General features: G+C 44.9%; 1 protein-coding gene across 3 annotated transcripts in view; it reads left to right on the top strand.

Moving 5' to 3' along the window:
• Positions 1-22494, top strand: part of dst (dystonin) — a 206867-nt gene that overhangs the window by 9002 nt on the left and 175371 nt on the right. For 2 of the 3 annotated variants that reach the window (XM_035399721.1, XM_035399719.1), the window contains exon 4: positions 2525-2738. In XM_035399721.1, the coding sequence (XP_035255612.1) occupies positions 2525-2738 (214 nt within the window). Of the gene's footprint in view, positions 1-2524; positions 2739-5014; positions 5109-22494 lie in introns of those variants that run through there. The other variant, XM_035399720.1, reaches the window with a different exon arrangement.

Below are 22494 nucleotides of genomic sequence, written 5' to 3'. Positions count from 1 at the left end.
CACATTACCTCAAATGTTTCCTGTGTGCGAATAACCCTGAGAGAGCAAACAGTGCACTAATGTGACAGAAATATGCCGAGAAACTCCATTGAAAAATCCATCACAAATCAATCAAATCTCATCTAATTTTATTTGCAAAGCACATTTCATACAGGAAGCAACTCAATGTGCTTTACACAACCAGTTCAGATACAACATTAAAAAAGAAATAATAATAAAAAATAAAAAAGCAACCATAGAAATCATATACCAAAGGATGTAACAGCCAAGTAATATCAAAATAAAACCAATTGAATTTCCTTTAATATCAAATGCTGCACAGAAAGGATATGCTTGCAGTTTTTTTCAGTTGTGTTCTATTATGTGCACTGACACAGAGAACCTTGGACACTTAGCTAGAATGTTCTATCCTCTGAGTTCTGACAAATGGGGTGCAAATGCTATGACATTCTGGTTCTGCGTTTGCATCACTGGCTTACCGATTGGACCAATCGTGATATTTTGCTGTTGAGCAAATGACTTTTTCTTTTGGTTTGCCAAAACCATCATGGCTCCATTTCTATTGAGGCTGATGAAGGCTCACTCTCCTGTCCTTAGTGGCCAGTAGTGGAGACGCATTCCTACGCTGCCTGCCATCCCGGGTCATCGGCAGCAGGTACAGGGACACTGCAGGGCAAAGTTAAGCCTGTTTTCTGTAGGGCAATGCAGAAGTGGCATATGCTAGCTCATTCCATGCGCTGCGCGTTGCACAGCGTTACAGTGTTAGCCATGTCTCCATGGCTGCGGAAACCGCAGATTCCACCGGTAAAATCTTAGGCGGTACAGTATGTAATTGTGGTGGCTCTTGCGGATGGGTTCCCCCCCCCCCCCCCCCCCCCACCAATTAATTGGGGAGTGGAGCGGGCTGGAAGGGTGCCACCACTCGCTAGTGTCAGTGTTAAATTGCCTGAGGAAATCAATCGCATTGGTCATGACTCATTTGTACACAACAGTGTCATGGATCGCTCGCATGCTCCGTGTCATAGAACCCGCCGTATTGTCCATGTCTGGCAGACGGTGAGAAATTGCGCGATGGACGTGTCCTCAGGCTGCAGGGCGCGGGGAGGGCATCCAGCGCGTTCACCTCATTACTGACAGAGGGTGGCTCATTGTGATCGTTCCCTGGCAAAGAAGGCAAGGCTTCCGGTTCATTAGCCGACAGGCACTGGCGGGTCTCGCGCGCCCCAGGGTTGCAATCGATATTTTTTCTCTTTTGTTCGTTGGGCACCTGCACTAGAGAATTAATACGTCACGCTGTTCGAATGTTTTGACCGCACCCTGCTACCAAACCTTCCTCCTTCTTCCCCTGTTGCCACAAATCAGAGTTACAGATTGCTCCTTTACCGGACAGGTCACTGCCACGCGTTTATATCCGAGTTGATTGACAGTTTGTGTTTCCATGCCGACCAGCATGGGAACACAAGTACCATTTTGCGTTCTGCTTTATCCGTGGGTTTCCAGAATGCTTGTTTTACCATCAAAGGACGCAATCAATAACAAACAATGACAGTTAATTGGTAAATGTTATCCTATTAAACAACTAGAATTTATTATAGAATTTAGTATGTTGCCATTCAAACAAGCAATTGAACCACATAAATTGTTTTATTTTTATTCAACGGGTTACAGGCCAATCGTGTTTTCCAAACGCACAAAAAAATAAAATTAATGAATAAATAAGGAAACCGACCAGATAGACGGAGACAAAATAAACAAACATTCGTCTGGCTCTCCTATAATTATTTGCAGACAAAGGAGGTCCATGCAATAAGGCATCATGGTTATGCCATTGGGTTTCCTTATGCAGTCGTTACGCAGCGCTCGCGAGAGCGACGCGGCTACACCACCGCTCAGGCTACAGCCGACGCCGATTTATCAAAATAACCAGAATGCGCGGATCCAGTTTCCGTCTGGTTTTTTTTTTATATTCCCGGATCATAGGACGATGACGCGGTGATGTGCAACTGCTCGCGAGTCGCAGGCTGCTCTCTTCTGGCCAATCTGCCACTTTCTCTGGGGATTTGACATCGTCTCGCGCTCGCGATCAAAGGGGAAAACGCGTGCTGGGCATTTGAATTGACACAGAAGGGCGTGGCTGGACTAAACAAAATGACACATCGCCACGGCACCTTTTTTTAATTCGCAACTGGAACCAGGATTTCTGTTTTCTCCAGAACAGGCCATGTATACAGCGGTAAGTGTTTTTCTTGTCCTGGCGGGGGAGCCAAATACAATTGATTTCGCTTCTGGTTGCTTCATAGGTTTTGCTTTTTATTTAGGATCGGAGAGCTGGTGTCTGACTGTGGGTCACAGTGTTTCCGCGAGGTTCAGTGAACGTTTATTTTGATGTCTGTGTATGGTGTGAGCAGCCATGGTGAGAACAGCACCCGTGTATTCTCCGCATGACTGACTGTGTTCATCTGAGTGTTGTCATGTTTTTGGTGAGAGAGGAGTCCCATGCTGTTCCTTTCTTTTGTCCCCGCAGAGCTCCGGGTCTGGGAACGCTTCCCTCCGCTGTTCCATGTCTTCATCTGCGGATTTTTCTGACGAGGATGATTACAGTCTGAAATCTGGGTCGGTATCACCGGCGCCCGGGGACACGTTACCGTGGAACCTACCCCGACATGAGCGCTCAAAGAGAAAAATTCAGGGAGGATCAGTGCTGGATCCGGCCGAACGAGCCGTGCTCAGAATAGCTGGTAAGTGCTCAATATTCCGGTGATTGTTAGGAATGCTTTAGCCTAGTCACTGGCAGTACAGGCTGAGACATACGAACCGTATCGCCTCAGTGGTATCTCATTTGCAACCCTTCATTTTAGATATGCTGTGAGAATCTGTGTTAAAAAACGTTGTTATTGCGTAGTTTGTGGCGTATTGCGTTTGCGGATTGATAAACAAACGCTTTATAAAATTGTCATTTTGTATTGCACATATTCAGTCGCTACCTTGAGGCAGCCTCCGCTCATCTGGGGGAGGGGCATGTAATGCTAAATTAGAGGTTGTAAATATTGTGAAATTATTACAAATGTATAAATAGTGTTATAATGAACTGTGGGCACAAACAAACCAATTAGGTATATTCAAGAGCGAGGCAAAACATTGAGTTGAGGTGAAATTCCTCTGTTAGGAATTCTAATAATAAGTGTCGGTGTTGAGACGAATCACTTAGTTACTTAGTTCACAAAAGAGAATGTCCATGAAGCCAGCAAATGCGCAGCAGTCGCCTATATGTTTCATTTTAGGCTACCTCTAGGAGAAATGTGCGGAAACGCGAGGGAAGTTATATGTAAACGGATACAGTAGCCTAGCCGAATTTGACACTGGGGAAAAATGAAATCGCCGGATACCCTTTTTTCAGATAAATTGCTTTACAAAAGTGGATATCCACATATGAGAAAAATATAACCACCACTGAAACACTTCATAAATTGATGGAATTGAACTGCGGTGGGTTAGTAGCCTACAGGGGTTTTCAAACATGGTCTTGATACCCAATTCCAACCACAATTTCATTTTTCTTATTGGCAATAGTTCTTAATTAGACTTTTAATGTCGACTGAATGATTGTACAGTAGGGTATAGCCTTGTAAGGCCATATTGCAACAGGATATTAGATATGAATGTCATACATAACCTAATCTGTAAATTCAAATAATATCTTTATTATGCAGTATGATGTAGCTTAACGTGATTTGCCCAGTCTGCAAACGATTCCTTTATAATGATATTGGCTATTTTAAGATCGTGCTGTTTTAAATGTGGAAAAATTATTGATTCGCTAACACAACCGGTTGTCTAACTGGACTTGGCGATTAAGATAATGAACTCCTTGGGATATGAACTTGCTTAAGCTAAAGCAGGTTTCGTCATGTAGGCTGGGCTAGGACTACCTAGGAAATAATATTGCTGTTTACGAACTATGAACAATACGTTGTAGCTATGAATAGGATTTTTTTGTTCATTTTATGCCTCCTGATGCGTTGGATCACTTTAGACTGGGAATGGTTTGGGAACTATTAAACTATTTTGCCTGTAATAATGAGACAGGTTTTTCTCTGGCAACATAATAAAACTCATCCGGCGTTAGGACCTGGGCGAAATCCTTTGCAGGCCCTCGACGATTACGACGCTATTGGTTACCCGGCGGTCAAGTGAACGAGAAAGAGAAGCCATGCGTTGTAAATACATCAACAAGCACTGGAGTTGCCCCTATGAAACCAGCCAGTTACGAAAAAATGGATTATTATTGCATTATTACCTTTTAACAGCAAAATAAATAGAAATAAGATTTTAAGAATAAGCGAAACACATTAATTGTACCCTGAATTTTGGACTATTTAATTCGGCTAAATAAAATGTATAACAACTAGAAAACTCACCTAAATTTGTCAGAAAAAAATCCTAGCTAATTTAGATGTTGTGCCGGTGTCTGAAGAAAGGTTTAATTACAAGCGCAGCCACACCGCAGGGACATACATGCATTTCAGACACCGACGTGAGATCAATAACGAATAACGGAAATAAACTTAGAGCCGGGTTGATAATGAAGCCCATAACTTGCTGTGGGAATCAGTAACCGGCACAGTCGCATTAATGCGCTGGCATTACTGGAATGGATGTCATGGTGAACTACGCCGCAGTGAGAAGGGGAGCGAGGGGAGAGAGAGAGGGAGAGACAGAGAGAGAGCTAGAGCGAGCGAGGGGTGCATTAGTATTGCACAGACGCACTCGCTCGATATGGGATGGCATTCATGAGGTCCGGCAGCTCGTCCTCTTAAACCTAGTGCACAGCTGAGATTTTCCTCATGAAAGCGGGGAGGAAGTCCCGTCTATTGGATGTTGATCAGTAGGGGAGGGGGAGAGGGGCGTTTCCTTTTATAGAATTAGGCTACTGATCACTTGGATCCCTCTGCTGCTCCCAACCCAAGGCTCCTCGCCCGAGCCGCTCGCGAATGTCCAGTCGTTCTGCCCCGTCATGGCTCATTATAACACAACGCCGGCCGCTTACGCGCTTGCGGACGAAAAGGAATACCTTCAGGCCTACGAAGATGTTCTGGAGAGATATAAAGGTAGGCTAAAGTGAAAAATGCTACGAGGGGGCTCTTAAATTGGGACAGAGTAACGGTTTAAATAAAACGGGCAGAGCTTGCCCTAAATAGCCCTGTCACTCTCATAAACAAGTGTTTGTCAGTAGCCAGACTGCGACCGGGCTGTTACCTTGTTGAAATGTGGCATGCGTTTGACTGTGTGTGTTCAGATAACATGTCAAAATATTATGGCTAGGTTATTTTAATAAGCTGCACTTAGGCTATGGGTAGATGTTCATTTAGCCTTCTGTTCAGGGATCACACGATTGTGTGGAAGCTTGTAATTGTATATTGTTGCTTAGCTTAGCTAAGGATGAGGGTATAGAGACTGATCTACAGCCAAACTAATTTTTAATGAGTCGATTAAAGGCACATTAATATTTTGACCAGTATGTTTCACGTCAGTTCATAATATGTATTAACTTAACGAGGTCTTAAATGCTCCTTTTGAAATACCAAATCGAATTAATTATCCTGTTCATAGTAGGGCTGATTGATTTAGCCTTCTGATATGCTTTGAGATTAGCCAAAAAACTAACATAAAATGTGACCTTTTCTAAACAAAGTATCACATCAGACATTAGCCTAATATTCGAAAGGTCGCATGAAATTATTTGCATATTAATATATAATAATTAGCCTATGAGACAACTAATAGGATTCAGATACCTTTGACATGTTTGTAGCCCATCCGATCCTGCTGACACGAGCTCTTATGGTAGTTTTAACAAGGCTCGTGCCAATAGCGTAACTGGAAAATGCAAGAACGAAAACATCAGCCGGCCTCGGTTGACATCGGTCTCGTGTGCACTCTTTTCTCGTGCATAGCCTATATGAACTGGTGCTCCAGGCTCACGTGGCCAAATGCCAATTCAGTAATTATGGGAAATCTTGCAGAAGACATTATATATTTTCCAACATCCATTCATCCGTCACGCTTTCTCCTTTTGTTGCATGACATCAACGCTGAACGCGCCTAGCCCGTCCAGGTCTCCGTGGAAAAGCTGAAATTGAAGCGGAATGCTTATTCACACACAGCACAGCCGCCGCGATTTATTTCGACAAACAATGGCCACCGTACCCGCCCAGAGTGTAGGGTGTGGGAATGACCGTTGCAAGAGAAAAGGTCGTTAATGCGCGAGGAGAGAGGCTGGGATCGTGAGATCTCAGGGCTGCTGTCTCGCCCCAGTGTCCCCGGTTAGAGCACAGATTTAGATTTTCTCTCAGCTGTTGACTATCATAACAAACTGTCAGCTGTGCCAAGGTTTAGCTTTTTTGGGTGTAATGGAATCATATGATGGGGCATCATTTGGAGTCTGGCTTTTTATTTCTAAAGTCTCTAGACAGCTAACATATAGCATAGTGCAATCACTAATCCAGAGAGTGGATTAGATTTACAGACCTGTTGGTCTCAGGAACACGAAAATCAGATAGATCAAGAAGGCACCGGACATTTATAATCAAAAAATGAATTAATTTTTGAGCGTTACTGGGCGCTCTCTTTTGATGTTGCTTGAACATTTAGGCGAGTCTGACATTTGTAGGCCAACTGGTTCTGCTTCTTTAACTTATTAACGCTATTAATCACTTTTAAGGTCAGCTGTTGCGTAGAAGTGCTGATCTTAGTTGCAAGTGCATAACAGCACTGATGAGAATCTTTAAGCCCTTTCGTTCGTAAAACTTTAATGAAATAAAGTGGGGGAAAAAAGAATGTGTAGAAAATTAACCTTTTACCGTGACACATGAAAGAAGGTAGCCAAAAGCAAAAGTAATGGTGATGTGATTGACAAAAGGATCTAACCCTATTAGGCTACCCTAGGCCTATTCATGTAGGCTTGCATTCCATCCATTTTGTGTGTAGGAGCAATCCGTTTTTTATATTAATGTTGCCGTCAGTCATCTGTAATGACTAAAAAATATGAATTCTGTGATGCATGAGGCTGTGTGGCGATGTCCTATTTGACTGAAACGCGGGGAACGGAGATTATGGCCTCGGGCGGTAATGGCAGTTGTTTTCCTCGTCGTGTCACGCAGTCGCGATGGCTGGCATGAGCTGTCAGACTTAGTCACATCTTGTGATCGCTGAGTGTCCCGGCTGATGCTAAACGTACCTGTTTGCTATTTAAGGTCAGCGCGAGAGAACGAATGTAAAGTCTTCCAATTCGGCTGAAAATAAAGATGCGCTCTTGATGAGCCGGACATATCGGCAAAATGAGCAGCACTGAAAAATAAAATAAAATAGAATGTAGGACACTGTTGGTATGGGGTCGGTTCAGAGCAGAAATGATAGAACAAGGACATTATATTCGGATTGGTGCTGAATGCCCCACTGTTTTATGACAGGCAATGGAATTTAGTGAACACATTATACAATGAGGTACAGAGTGGCTCTTCATAAAATGTACAAAAGTCATTTTTATCTACTGCGCTGTGGAGTGATGAATATTTGAACATAAGCTTGGTCGGTTTATTATTATTTTTAAGGGAAACAAACAAAAGTAGTTGTTAATTGCCTAAGGTTGTTGTTTTCTCTTATTTTGCAAATGAAGACAAAGTACAATTTTTCAAAAAGTATGCGCCGTTCCATACTTGCTGAAAGAGCTCTTTCACTAGTGACGTCTGGGGTTTTAGGGCATTCTAATAATGGCATGATTGGCCTGGAGGTTTTGGCTATAACATTCTCTCAAGTTTTCCCTGCAAGAATCTTTGTGTTGTGTTGGTCAGAAAACAGCGCAGTATTTATTTTGTACTGTTTCATTGGTTGACTAAAAACCCACTAACTTAACGGTCTGTACCCCAGCAGAATGTGTTTTGCAATTAAATCAAAACCGTTTTGTTGACCTAGATCGAAGTTGGCAAATTAAGGTGTGGCTCAATTTTTTTTGGGAGATTTTTAAAATATTATTTCACTTTTACGGTATATTTTCAGTTGGCCCAGCTGGGTTTTGGGGTGAAGTGCAGGATATTTTAGATGCTTCCAGACGTTTCTAAAGACTTGCAGGCATTACACTGGCATTTGGCGAGTTGTATGGGCATTTTGGGGCTTGTAGCCTAACTGAAGGAAATACACCTCCGCAGGGCATCTCCCGTGGAACGTTCAATTAAAGTATAAAATCACAGGGTTTGGAGCGGCTATGAAACGCAAAAGGGAGCACATTCGGGGGGGAGGAGCTACAAGTGACAGGCCTGGGTATACATTAACGCCCTAATCTCTGTGACTGATGTGGAAACGCCAATGGCGGGCGTTTCGCCATGCCGGAATGTTGAAATGATACAGGTGTCCGTGGGGTGAGCTTTGATTACCTGCAGGTGACGGGCATGCGCTGTGCCGTATGTACAGGGGTATATGTACACATGTGCGGTGTTGACGCGACTCTTAACAGAGTGCATATGTGTGTGTCCCACAGGGACCGTACTGTGTGTGCTCCATGAGAGTTGAGTTAACGCTGAGCAATTTACTCTGTGCTGTGCTTTGTGTGCCCTGCGTTCTGTGCACTGTGAGATGTGCTGTGTGCCCTGTGTTCTGTGCTCTGTGCTCTGTGTGTGCAGCCGTGCCTAACCCTCTCCCACTGCTGCTGTGAGTGTGTAGTGTGGTCTGGTGCCCAGGGGAGGGTGTTGAGCAGAAAGACGATGTGCAGAGAAATAGACTGATAGAATAACTGTTGCTCTCCTTATGATTATAAGTCCTCCCCTTGCTCTTAGCTGGGCGTTGGCCAGTCCTACCGAGAGACGGCCGCGTGCGTCTGTAAGGAACAGTGCCCCGCCCGTTATCCGTATCCGTTATCTGCATCTGGTGATTGAGAGAAGCAGAAGGGGCGAAGAGGAACGGACGGGGGGAGAAAACGCTAAATCGCCTTGCCGCTGAAACATTCCTGAAACGGGTCTGCAGAGCTGAAATACAGTAACAGCGGAGCAGCTGTTTCCAGACAAAAGGAGCCTCAGACAGAACGTTCCCGCCCTGACCGTTTTTCTCCCCTCCCGAATCCGTTTGGGGGGGACAAAAAGGGCTCCTTCAAGTGTGGAGGATTTCCCGCCTGCGCACTGGCAAGCCGAATGTTTCGGGTTCACTCCAGCTCTTTTTCACAAAGGGAGCTGCTGAGGTCACAGGCCTGTCGATAGCGTGGGCGGTTTGGCTGGACCGGCTCTGCTCGGCCTGCTGGTCTGGCCCACAGTGGCCCGAGCAGGGACTGAGCCTGGGAACCGCCTGACGGGACCTCTGTTTTGAGGGATGGAAGATTCTGACCTCCTGCCTTGTCTTCCCCTAAAAACCCCGTGGGTGGCACGGGCCTGCAGTGTTCCCGAGTCGGGCACCAGTGAGATTTGGACCCAAGCAGAGGGTGACCCTGGCCCTCACAGACACAAAGCGCTGTCAGTCCACATAATTGGCTTTCTGAGCTGAAGACCCTGGGCACTTTCTGTTTCGTTGTGCCAACTCCAGGCCAACCCCAACTTCTGTGGTGGATTTGTGTGCTCCTCCTTAAGCTCGGCACCATGTAGGACTTGTCCAAGTGCATCAAAGCTGGGTTCCATTGAAAGTGTGAGGCAATTCCTTTAAAATTCCCTATTGCTCGTGGTCAGAGAGGTCCGAATCATTGATGCTGAGAATTTCAAACCATTTGTACCTCCTGTAACATTACAGTATTACAAGTGGAAGTGACATCGGGCATTTTTCTTGTTGATGTGTACACTGTACTGCCAGTGATATAAGATGCACATGGATTTCCGTTTTTTATGATGGTGCCAATCAGTTCAGTACAGCTGGGTGCTGGAGCTCCTGTTAGCCTGTAAACAAACATTCCCATATGTGGGGATTTACTATTAAAACAATGCTTTACATGCTCACAGGACTCTGTGAACATGAACTCCGTGGAAAAGGGGCACCATGAATAAGGAGATCGCATTTGAGGCTTTCTGCCCTGCGACGTTTCCCAAGCTGCTGATTTGCACTCGTCTAAACAACAATACCGTACCAAGTGGGTGTTACTAATAATTACACACCAGAGAGGGGTTTCTCCCTGGTTGGGTGTACAAATTCGGCTAATCTGCCCAGCTGTGCTTTCTTCGACCAAGCGGATTAAACCGGTTTTCTTTTTTTTTCTTTATTTAAAGTAGTAAAACCCCTATTTTGGCACCTATGTAGACTTAGAAGGGCTCTGGGAGGGAACAAAAGCTCTTTAGGTTTGAGCGTGTCCCTCTCACGGCATCGTAGGCCGGGAAAATGGCCTCAGTCGAGCAGGCCGCGGGAGCGCCAGCTTCTGGCACGACCTCCTGACGCCAAACGACGCAGGTTAGCCATTTTGGTTTTCTATTTAAGCGCCCGAGAAGCCCCCACCAGCGCAGCCTGACGTGTGTGCGCCCCATTTCTCTCGTGACACGGAGGTCGCGACCCCCACAGGAAAAGCATCACATGTGAAGAGGGCCTTTCATTGGCTCGAGGAGACGAGCTGGAAGGAAGCCAGGTGTGTTGTTTGTTAGGTTGAGTTGCGGCCGCGGTGCTTGGCGGAAGGGGGTGGTAACTACGTAATTTCTGTCTAGGCCGAGGAATGCCATTTTTCAGGTTGGTGGCTGATTCCCTGCGGTTGCCCTGGTCTGCTTTAGTCTTTGTGTTTCATCCTGTGGTTGGAGGCAGCTGTGAGATGATGTTGGAGGCAGCAGTGAGATGATGTTGGAGGCAGCTGTGAGATGATGTTGGAGGCAGCAGTGAGATGATGTTGGAGGCAGCTGTGAGATGATGTTGGAGGCAGCTGTGAGATGATGTTGACTGTTGTCTGTTTTGGCGAGTGATTTCTCATTTGGTGATAAGGGAGAATTGTTTTGATAGCCACTGAAAAAATATTTAGCCTATGTCATGCTAAAATTAGTCCAATCATAGTCACCTGAACTGCTGAACATCTTTATTATTATTTATTTTAAAAAAACAAACATTTTTACCAGCCTAGCTCATGAGCGAAGCTATACAGTAATTCAGTGGCTCCCTCTAGAGCAGTGGGTGCAGGTTTTTCTTTTGGCCAGACACTACAAGACCTCAGTCAACTAATTAACTAATCGTATATAGAATCTGTTGTCTTAGCGGTGGGCTAAAACAAGAACCTGCATGCACACCAGACGGATCTAGTATCACTGAGTTAGCTGGGTAACTGCACTGAGTAAAACCCGGAACAGCTCTTTTTACTTGAGTCCATGTTCCAGATTTGGGAGGGTTCCAGGTTTTACTGCTGACCTAGAAGTTATCCTGCTAGGTCAGCAGTCCTGCTTTGTGAAACAGGACCCAGCTCTTTTTGCCCTAGACTGGCGCTGCCCAATCCTGTTCCTGGAGATTATCATACTGTAGGTTGTCATATCAACCCTGATTATAATAATTAGCAGCTCAACAAGATCTCTACCTGTTGAATGAGGTGTTCTTTGTTAGAGCTGGAATGAAAACCTACACGATGGTAGATCTCCAGAAGCAGGGTTGGACAGCCCTGCTCAAGACTCCATGCACTCTGCTTAGTAATTAGAAATTTGTTATGCAAATTAAGATTTTTTTTTCCTTCATTGTTGATGTCTGTGCTCATCTAGCCTACTTCTTCTATGATTATGGAAACTTGGTTGCAGTTTGCATTTTTGTAATAATGTAAATTAGGGAGACATCAGCATCAATATCAATCAAAAATGCCAAGACAAATAGCCTACTGGTCATTGATACTGGCCCCAAAATGACCATATTGTGAATCCCTAAAAGGTAGCTATATTGTCATTTCTATGTAGATTATCTTACCTTGATTATAGTAGCCACGCTTTTGATGGGAGGTCGTTGATTGACAACATTATGTTATATGTATAGCCTACTTGTCGGTGAAATTATTATGTTACTATCTAATTAAAATGCTACATCTTGAACAAAAATGTATTGTCCTAATCAAGGAATTTTCTTTTAATAACACAAACATGTTAGGATATTTATGAATTCATTAATCTATGTTTTCACATTAAATAAAATGAACCTGCAATGAAATGTGAATAATAATTTTGAATAATTGTTTTTGTTCATATGGTAGCAACATCTCGGGCGGAGTTATCTTTTTTCTTTGTTGCAGATGTCGGCCATGTTTAGCATTTGCCACTGGAACCATGTGAGCAATAATAAAATACATCTCAGAATCTCAGTAGTCTTTGGCCCAGTGCAGATTTTTATTAATGTAGATTCCATGATGATTCCCTCAGTTTATTTGCTGCCTTTCCAGAGAGAGACTGGCAGACTACGCCTGCGATGCCCGGTTATTGAGTAATTGCATTAGCTCAGAGTTTTTCTTTCTTTTCCTCTCTCTCTCTCCATCCCTCTCTCTCTCTGTCAGTAGCGCTTGGCCATGTTAGGCTTAGCCGTCGAGCTCGCTGCCAATGTAAATTTAATCAAACGCCACCGGAAAGCGATCGGCCTGTCTGATGGTAAGCAGCTTTTAGGCCGTCAGGTCGGGTCTTGTTAAAGGCTGCAGCGATCGTTGGCCAGTATTAGCCGTGACTTCACTGTGACTGACCGGTCTTTAGCAGGCGGTCAGGTCCTGCTCTGCTGATTTGCAGCAGTGCGTGTTGTGTGCAGGTTGAGTAGCGTCTCCTCTTCGTATCTATGTGACTGCCCCATTTGGGCAGATAAGAACCCCTTATCTCTCCTTCGTGCTCCTGCAGTGATTTCAGGCAAGTTTGTGTGTGTGCATGTGATGCAGGAGGGTTTATGACAACAGTGATCATCAGAATAAGAAGTGCTCTGTGTGTAAAAGTTTCTGATCTAGTCCTGTGGATGAATCAATGGACATACCCAATAATCCACACTCTATGCCCAACCTGACTGTCCTGATGGTTTTTGTAACGGTCATTGTAACCGTACTCATGACAAAATGACCTGGCCATCATTTCTGCAAGAACACATTTGAACCTATAATATTGTGGTAAAAATCAAAGTAAGTAATACATCTATGTGGTTTGTCTAAGTGTCCTGAGGGTTTTTGTCCTGCGGTTCGAAAGGCCTTTCTTTGCTGTTGTAGCAGCAGTTCCCCGGGTGCTTTCTCTTGTCTTTGTGTTCAGAAATGTGTGACCAGCAGTTACCTGCTGGAGGACGCTGACTGCCTGGCTTTTGATCTCTGTTGTGGTGGGTTGATGAGTAACAGCCTCTGTTATTGCTCTGTGCACGGATAGCTGCTTAGTTAGGATAACTGCTCTGTACATGGATAACTGCTCATTTAGGATACCTGTTCAGAGCTCACTTGGGCATGTTATATTATTCCTATATACTGTATATAGGAATCGTAACTTCTACATTTCATGAAAGGTTCTATGATAATAATAATAGTAATAGTAATAATAATAACCCCACAGGTCGTACGTTACATTCTCCCAGTTTCTTTGCTCATACAACTGTGTTGAGTTGAACTTCAGTTGCGCAGATAATAATACCAATCATAATAATAGTAATAACCGTGAATAATATGCATATAATACTGATAATAATACTTTTATTAACAGTGAGTAACAGTGTTGATATCAGCATTCTCCCACTCATTTCTGACTGTAAGGAGCCTCAGCCCCTCCCTCTTCCCTCTCCCTGTCTCCCTGGTGCTCGTGCACCAGCCCACAGTCTGTTCTCAGGCACATCTGCCTCACCACGGGCCAGTAATGGCTGTGAGTGACTCAGCACCCGCTTCCTGTCTCTGTCTGCAGGGATAAGCTGTCATAGCGGTGCTCGATAAGCACCGGCCCTCAGCGCGTTCGCCTTCTGACAGGCCGGATATTGCTTTGACTTTTTTAACCCCTGGAGCAGGAATTCCTTTATTTACCCACAAGAAAATCAACCCTGTCCAGCTGCGTCTCAGTTATAGAGGTCAAGTGGACCGAGCCGAGATGCTGGGAATGTGCGGTTTCATGGACCTGTGGGATTAATTATTGCGAAGGGTGCTGGGAAGTGGAGTTTTTATATGATTCTAGAAGGGGTTGGGCAGGGGAGGGGCAAAATTGATGACTGAACTATGACATCACAGTAGAGCTGGAGAATGTTGTCATGGACGCAGATGTGAACACGCCTGTGTCATGTTCGGCGTTTGGTTTTATACTGTGTGCTCACCCCTTCTCATTTCCTGTGATTGAAACGTTGCGCACTCACCCTCCCATTAAAGCTCAGTGTTATCAGGACATAAACAGTGATGAGAGATCAAGCTTATCATGCCAGTTTAAGAGTATTAAATAATAAAAAATAAACAGGTTTTATAACTGGCAGTGTTTTCCAGCAGTCCATGTTTGGCACCCATAAGGGTACTTTACACAGCACCCAGACATTGCACTTTACTTCTCTTAATATGATCCTTTTCACACATAGTGGGCTTATAAGGGAGAAAGTCTGGTGGTGACTAACTGAACAATGCAACCAGGAACCAGCACATTAGAAATGAGCTGCACAGAGATCAAATTACTGCTTAATAGGAACAACGTCGGGAATAAAGATATCTTGTTAAGCATCTCCGAGAGGCCTTGCCGATATTGTCCTTTAATAAGTGAATTCACCATCAAAGACAGCGAATCAGTTGTCATGGCGCTTCCTGTCCTTTTTACCAACCGCTTCAGATTAGCGTTCGTTCCAGGGTTAGGCTCCTTTTCTCTTTTTTTGGTGTGTCCTTTTAGTCGGTAATGAGCTATAAAAACAGCATGGGTGTTTAGATCTGTCGTCCGGCCTTTCGATTAAAGCGAAAGGCGGCGGTTGGCATTTTTTCCACGCTGTTAGCGCTTTATTGGCGTCGGTGCCGCAGCGCTGGAAGACGTGCGCCGCTGAGCGTGATGCGCTTGTCCTCCCGCTGATTAGGGGCGGGGCCTAACGGGCCCCGAGGACCCCGCCGCTGGCCGTTCTGGCTCTCTGAGCGCCCGAGCGTTCAATACCACTTTAGCCTCCCATTGAAGCCCTGATGGCTGTAATGAGGGTGGGGGGGGGGCGGGGGGGGGGGGGGGGGGGGGGGGGCGGGGGGGTGCCTGGGATGGGGGGGTGGGGGTGGGCTGCTTAAGGGGATGTCAGTCTTGATAAAGACGGGCACTCGCTGAGGAGAGTTGAAAAGCAGCCCTGGGTGTGGATCAGTGGCTTATCCAATGAAAGCGCTCTGTTTGGAGGAGTGGGTACAGTCTGTCCTGTGTAGGTACTCGCAGTGTGTAGGTGGGCTGTGAGTAGTCGCAGTGTGTAGGTGCGTGTCAGTACTCTCAGTGTGTAGGTGAGTGTACACACTTGTTGTTTGTAGGTGTGGGTACACACTCTCAGTGTGTAGGTGAGTGTACACACTTGTTGTTTGTAGGTATGGGTGCACACTCTCAGTGTGTAGGTGAGTGTACACACTTGTTGTTTGTAGGTATGGGTGCACACTCTCAGTGTGTAGATGAGTGTACACACTTGTTGTTTGTAGGTGTGGGTGCACACTCTCAGCGTGTAGCTGAGTGTAAACAGTGCGTAGGTGGTTGTACGCACCCGGTTAGCGACGGTGTTCTTTTCTGCAGTCTTCCAGCTGAGCTGCGCAGCCGTCGTGTCCGCGGACTGCACTTCTTTCGCTGGCCTGCAGGGAGGGCCTCGTCGAGCAGAGCAGTCACTGTGGTGCAGTGACGGAGAATAAAACCCTCCCTCCTTGGGTGATGCTGTGGCCGGTTACGCAGAACCTCTGAGACCTACGTGTGACCTCATCACAGCCGTATGCTGTCTGATAGTTTACATGGACACAGCACCTCAGCTCCAGTTGAGAGTGTGGTTTTTAATACGTGCCCCATCTTGACTTACTGATGTCATATAGCTACAGCCTGCAGTCGGCCTGCTTGTTTTTGCCCTAGCTGTGTTTGTAGCATTTGAGGATTTAAGGGTTGTGTATGGTGAGTGAGTAGCGGTAATCAGGCTTTGCTCCTGTAAACATCACCTTTGGAGCGCTACCCCAGATTCTTGCTATATGTCCCTAATCTATCAGGCTACACCAGGCATCATCTCCTTAACCTTTCATATCATTAAGGACTTTACAACATTTGCAGCAGGCTTAGTATTACTTTATGAGACCCAAAAAACTAAAAAGAAGGCTAGTAGGAAAAGTGAGAATTAAAATGAAATACCTAGAAGAGACACATCACTGTGCAAGACACTCCTGTTCTCCACTGACACCACCATGGCATTCACGTTATTGTAACTCCAGATGAAAGCGACACAGATGTTCTGAAACATCACCCCCTGTTGCGCGTCACTGACTTGTTTTCTCATGTTGTGATGCGTTAGCTCCTAAATTGGCCGTCAGTGTGTCGAGGTGTGTTGCCATGGAATGGTTGCCAAGCTACAGTACATTCTAGTTAAACTGCTAATTAGCAAGAACAGTTCTCCAGAGCTTCTCTATAGTTAATATCTTGTTTGAGTTATCTCTCTATAAAAGTGTAGTTTTATCTCTGGTACGGTTGCTATAAACTGAGACTGATTGGCATCTCTGAATCCGACTACAGCAATATATCAATGATAAACCCCAGAAAGATATCTTCAAAAAACTCTTGACAGTATACAAACATACATTAACTCTTATGGCTTTATTCCTATTAGGATTTGAACAGAGTCACAGAAATACAACAATATTTGTTGTATCATTGTGTGCAGGTTCGGGGTGTCTGCTAATTACATGGATCGTTATGGATGGGATTCTAATGAATGACTTTTCCTTCATTAAAGGACCTTCCATTTGTTAGACTGGATTCATCTGTAGTGGCGGAGTTGTAAGCTCTCTTAACGTCTCTTAACGTGAGGTTTTCCAAAGTGTAGACCTCAATACGAGGTACAAGAAACTAAATTATCATGTTTAATTTTCATCAGAGCTGTTTAACATCAAAAAAAATGTTTATTATTTTTCATAGTTCATTGATGGAGAGCAACCACAACAAAAGAAGTTTCTGAGTTGGCCTGCTCCTCTGCTTCAGTGAAAGATTGCTATGAGTGGCGACATACATACTGTATTAAGTTATGTTACAGCTGACAATGCTAATTTCTCCATTTGAAGATGGAACATATTGGTTTCACTTGCACCATGACAGTGCTAAATTAAATTAAAGTAAAGTAAAATGCTAAATGCATTTGATTGCTGAACGGCTGACGATATGGACATGCTGTCCTTTGGTCTTTAAGACGTCTTTTCCAGTCCTGTTTCATTATCTACCACAGGGAAGCCACTTAATAGCCTTAATAGCTCTCTACACTGGAGGAAGTAACGGCTTTTCTCTTCACTAAATGGACCAGTGAACATGTTCTGACTTTGGCTGTTGTATCATTTGATATCCCAGGTCCTTCAGCACTACTGCTGGTTTAGCGTCTCTGTGTTGTGCTGTGTTGTGCTGCGTTGTGCTGTGTAATGCTGTGTTGTGCTGTGTTGTGCTGTGTTGTGGTGCGTTATGCTGTGTTGTGCTGCGTTGTGCTGCGTTGTGCTGTGTTGTGCTGTGTTATGCTGCGTTGTGCTGTGGTTATTGCTCGTGGTCCCTGTGTGATGTGGTTTCGGGGCCCGTTATCAGCAGCTGTCTGGCGTTTATTTGCGGTTTTAGTTCAGACGCTTTCATGAAAAGGTCTCTTCAGGTGCCACACCTCTCTTGTCAAGAACTGACAGATGCTGTTGTGTAGCTTTTGAGCTTCAGCTGTGAATCCATTTAGTGATTCATAAAGAACTTCATAGAGAGTTCATCGTGCTGGGTGATTTAGTGCAGACCAACAGGGCGGGGCACGGACACATTGTGCATTAGCTAACAAACCGGTGACGTGTGCTAGCTTTCTCATTTACACGTGACAAACAGGATTTGAATATGTTTGTGTCTCAATCCAAATTCTCTTCCTTTGAACACACCGATGTGATTAGTTTTCCAAATTTTTACTTTGTGATTTCAAAAGCCACTCCAAAAATGTTAATGATTTGTGGAAACAACATAACTACATAGCCTATATAAAAGCTATGATCAGAGGCTTCCTGTTTGACCAGACACATTTGTGTTTTTATATACTTTAACTTTTTATGAGCATAACACCATAATTAGGCTACCTCCGATTTTTCCTACAGATACATTGGAGTCTTGTCAGTGTTGTCCACACTAAGATTAGGTGAAATAAAAAATAAAATAAAATAAAAAGAAGACTTGTTCAGAAATATCTCCAGAGAAGTATTTTCAAGTCAACAGGATGCTGGTCTCACAGGACATTGAAAGGCTGCTATGATGTTGCTTACAGTATGTCCAAGTGACACTGCTTTACTGACAATATTTTAACAGTACTGCAAAGAGCACGTGTGTTTTAAAGCAGGCATTATGACTAGGCCTATATATAGGCTATATCTCACAAGGAAGGCCTTTTCATTATTATCACCATAGATATCCGTTTATACGTCTCTCGATTAAAGGAGCAGTGTTGCTGTAGATACACATCGGTAGACTGCACCCCCTTGACGAAGCTGTCTAATTAGCCCGAGCAGTTGTCCAGTCATCTGACCCTCAAAGCCCACCCCCATTTGTCTCTCCCCTGACCTTCGCCCTTCTTTCTCTCTGTGATGTCATCCTGACTGTATTTCGTTCCCCGTCCCCGGCCCGGCTGGCCAGGCCTCGGCGCAGGTTTGCCTCTGCCCTTGGTTACCACGCCGTCCCCGGTGCGATTCTGTCTGCGGGCCGTTCCAGGGGGCGGGGAGTGCGTCGGGGGGATTTACGGCACGCGGCTCCTACTCTCCGTCCCGAGCGCTTGATTTGACCGTTCGCAGATCAGATTAAAATGTGCCCCGCCCTGTGTGTGTGTGTGTGTGAGTCTTCCTACGTGAAAAGGTCCTCACAGCGCGTGTGTGTATTCCGCTTGGCCGGAGCGTGTGGCCGCCATCTCGCTGTCTGACGGAGTCTTGCTGTTTTTATCATTCTCATTTCTCTGCTTTCTGCGAGGGGTGTGGTATTCTGTCCACGTCACTCATGCATTTTATTTTAATGAAAGTGTGTCTCGAACAGTGACAAGGTTACAGTTCTTACATTCCAACAAAAACTATAACATTATATTACGTTACATTTATTTGGCAGACGCTTTTATCCAAAGTGATGTACAATAAGTGCATATCGAAGGTCATTGTAACAACTACAAAACACAGGTCCGATAATGTATAAACTACGTGAAAGTTTTGATACATATAAAGGAATGAAGAAACATAATATAATAATTTAAGGAATGGGAGATCCTAATCAGTTTGACAAAATTCTGGATGATGTCACTTGGGGGTTTGGCTGGTGTCTGGATTCAGTGAATGTGAGATAATTAATTGCCAGGCGTGTACTGGTCGGGCAGATACAAAAATGTAGCTTAGCGCTTCTGTATCTGGGCTGGGAAATGTACAGCTTGTAGCTTTGCGTGACCATGGTTAAGAATGTTCTGTAAGTCGCCCCAAATAAGGACGTCATATAGCCTAATTAATTGGTAATCATTAAATTATCTGTGAGTAATACTGGGAGCTTATTTGAATTACGCTTAACTGCAGAATTAAGCAGCTCTGGACCAATGACCTAGCAAAATTAGATTCTTTTGGTATTTTTGTGTGATATTATTATGCTTTTGCAGTGCTTTTATCGTATTTGAGCCTGTTTAAGGCCCTTGCCTGTGTGAAATTCTATTGTGTCGCTACGGAAATGGAGAATAGGTTTGAGTCTCTGGCCGTGGGGTCAGTCAGTGTGGCCTCGGACGCGAGAAATGTCGTTGGGGAGGACATTCCTCATCTTTGTGTTGCCCTCTCTCTCTCTCCCACGTCCGGCCTTTCCTACCCATGATCCTCAGGGCCTGGCACGTCGGAATCTGGCTCCCTGGCCCACCCAGTCTGCAGACTCCGCCCACCTCCAAGTGCCTGCCCGGCCCACAAAAGGCGCGTTGTGTCCGACTGAGTGCCCCCCTGGCGAGCGATCTGGGGGGGCTGGGGGGGTGTTGCCCTGCCAGTGGGTTGCGGGTGGAGCCCTTTGTCTCTGATTTGTGGGCGGGGCTGAGAGGGATGTGTGTTTGTGCCAGGGGGAGGGCGTTAGCGCCTAGCCTGTTTGGTGAAACCTGAGCTGTCTGCACTCTCAGCAGCAGAAGCTATTAAATTCCCCCCCCCCCCCCCCACCCCACCCTGCATGCTGGCAGTGCCCACACTACAATGGACATGCCACAGGAGAGAGAGAAAGAGAGAGAGAGAGAGAGAGTGATAAAGAAAGAGAGAGAGGCAGAGTAGGAGATGGAGAATGAAGAAGAGAGAAACAGGAGAAATGTGGATACAGAGGGGAAGGGTGTGATGTAGAAAGAAGGAATGAACGGGAGATACAGAGAGAGATAGAGAGGAGAGAAAGCAAGGAGCTACAGTAAAAATGACAATTAGGATAAACAGATGCAGAGAGACAGAGAGAAAGAGTGAGGGGAGGGAGGGTGGTCACATCTTGGCCTGGTGTTTGGTTGTATTGCTGTAGTACTGGGCTGATTTTGGCTGTTGAGACCTCCGAGTCAGTACAAAAGTACAAGTCTGTTTACAGTGTCCCATCTTTAATTTAAGCGCAGTCTTATTGGAAAATATCCCTTTCTCATATAGACTGGAGTTCCTGCATGTATGTGTGTGTTTGTGTTTGTGTGTGTGTGTGTGTGTGTGTGCTGTGTCTGTGTGTGTGTTTGTGTTTATTTGCATGTGTGTGTTTGTTTACATGTGTGTGTTTGTGTTTGTTTGTGTGTGCATGCATGTTTGTATGTGTCTACCTGTCTGTCATTGGTTTTACTAAGGTATTTTTAAATGTAGGTTTTCGCCCTGAGCGAAATGGTTGAATCATCCTGCTATTTTGTGGTGGTCTCTCTTTCTCTAGATCAGTTCTCTAAAGGGTCCATATTAGCACCACTGTCGTAAGGTTGGTAAGCAGTTTATTGCTTGGTCGTGGCCAGGGTGGTACATGAGCAGTTGGCAGCATAACGTACAGTAGTGTCTGCCAGGACTATTCCCTATTTCTCCTTTTGATCCATTGAATTATGTAAGCTAATAACAGCTTGGGCACGTGGCAGGTGTTTATAACGCCGTGTGAACGATTGTGCCCCAACTCGAGCCGTCGAGCGAAGGCAGTTTGGCGTGCCTGTGAGTTCGTCTCCTCAGAGCGGCGTGCGCTATTTTTGGTCCGTCGGATTCCAGGAGAAACCCGTGGACCTCGCGTGGCGTCTAGGCTAGCACTTTTCCGCTCTCGTCCTCTCGATTGGCCGGTCTCCACCCCTGAGCCGACGACCGCCCGCGAATACGTTTCGCCGAAAAGACATTTAGAACCGGCTGAACCTCTCACCCCCGAGAATGTAATTAACACGGTTTGGAGAAAGTCAGCGTATGTTTGGGTCTTCCTCAAATCCATCGGACCAGGCACACTGTTGTCAGGAAGCTATTACCTGGAGATATTACTGTACAACCATCATTGAAGCTGTTTCAATATCTCTGTGATGGCAGTGCTGTGCTTGTATTCCAACAATCCAACACTAGAAATTGTGCATATTCAGTGAAAATGCAATATTTATTTAGCATGTCTAGAAAAAAATGATTTACTCTGTAATGATGATACCCTGTATCGTTATTTGGGTTTGCAAACATATAGCCTAGCCCTGTTTGCTGTTCTAAAGATGTAAAAGTTCACATTGCTCAAGTATGATTTGGTCTTTGAACTGTGTGTCTGCATTATTGGATAAGACCACTGATAAGGGCGCTTTTCTATTCATTTGGAAATTTTCATCAAATTATTTAGCCTTTCAATCACGTAAATGGATTTTAATTGTGGGTAAACCCATTTATTATGCTTAAAGCCTTTAGTTGTGTAATTGGATTGGATTAATTGCCTGATGTACGGATAGAAGACAGTGATGTTTGGAGGGCTAAGTCATTGATGAATCCATACAGACAGACGGATATTGAGGATCTAAATGCTGTGCGTGTGAAATACTGGAGACGGGCAGGTGTTGGAAATCCCTCTGTGCTTTAAATCTCTGAGCTCAAATCTCAGCCACCGAGCACTGCTAAATATACTGCACACTCTCTGTCCTTTACAGTAACTTTCTGTCTGCAATTCACTTTGAGGTCCTTGTTAGTTTTGTGTGTGTGTGTATGTATGTGTATATGTGTGTGTACGTGTGTGTGTGTGTGTGTATGTGTGTGTGTGTGTGTGTGTATTCGTGTGTGTGTATGTATGTGTGTTAGGAGCATGTTTCTGTCTGTTCTGTTCCTGCAATCTGCAGCTACAGGAGGAGTGTTATATAATAGTGGGGCAAGGGTGGAATTTTTTTTTCCAAGCACCAGCCAGTTTATCAAGTCCAGTTTAGCAGTGAGGTGAGGAATCATGGGTATGAGTGTGGACTGCACCAAAG

This window comes from Anguilla anguilla, chromosome 18 (genome assembly GCF_013347855.1).
Source record: "Anguilla anguilla isolate fAngAng1 chromosome 18, fAngAng1.pri, whole genome shotgun sequence".
In the NCBI taxonomy this organism is placed as follows: Eukaryota; Metazoa; Chordata; class Actinopteri; order Anguilliformes; family Anguillidae; genus Anguilla; species Anguilla anguilla.
The sequence above is the reverse complement of the archived record's forward strand: the minus strand, read 5'-3'. Positions and strand labels throughout refer to the sequence as shown.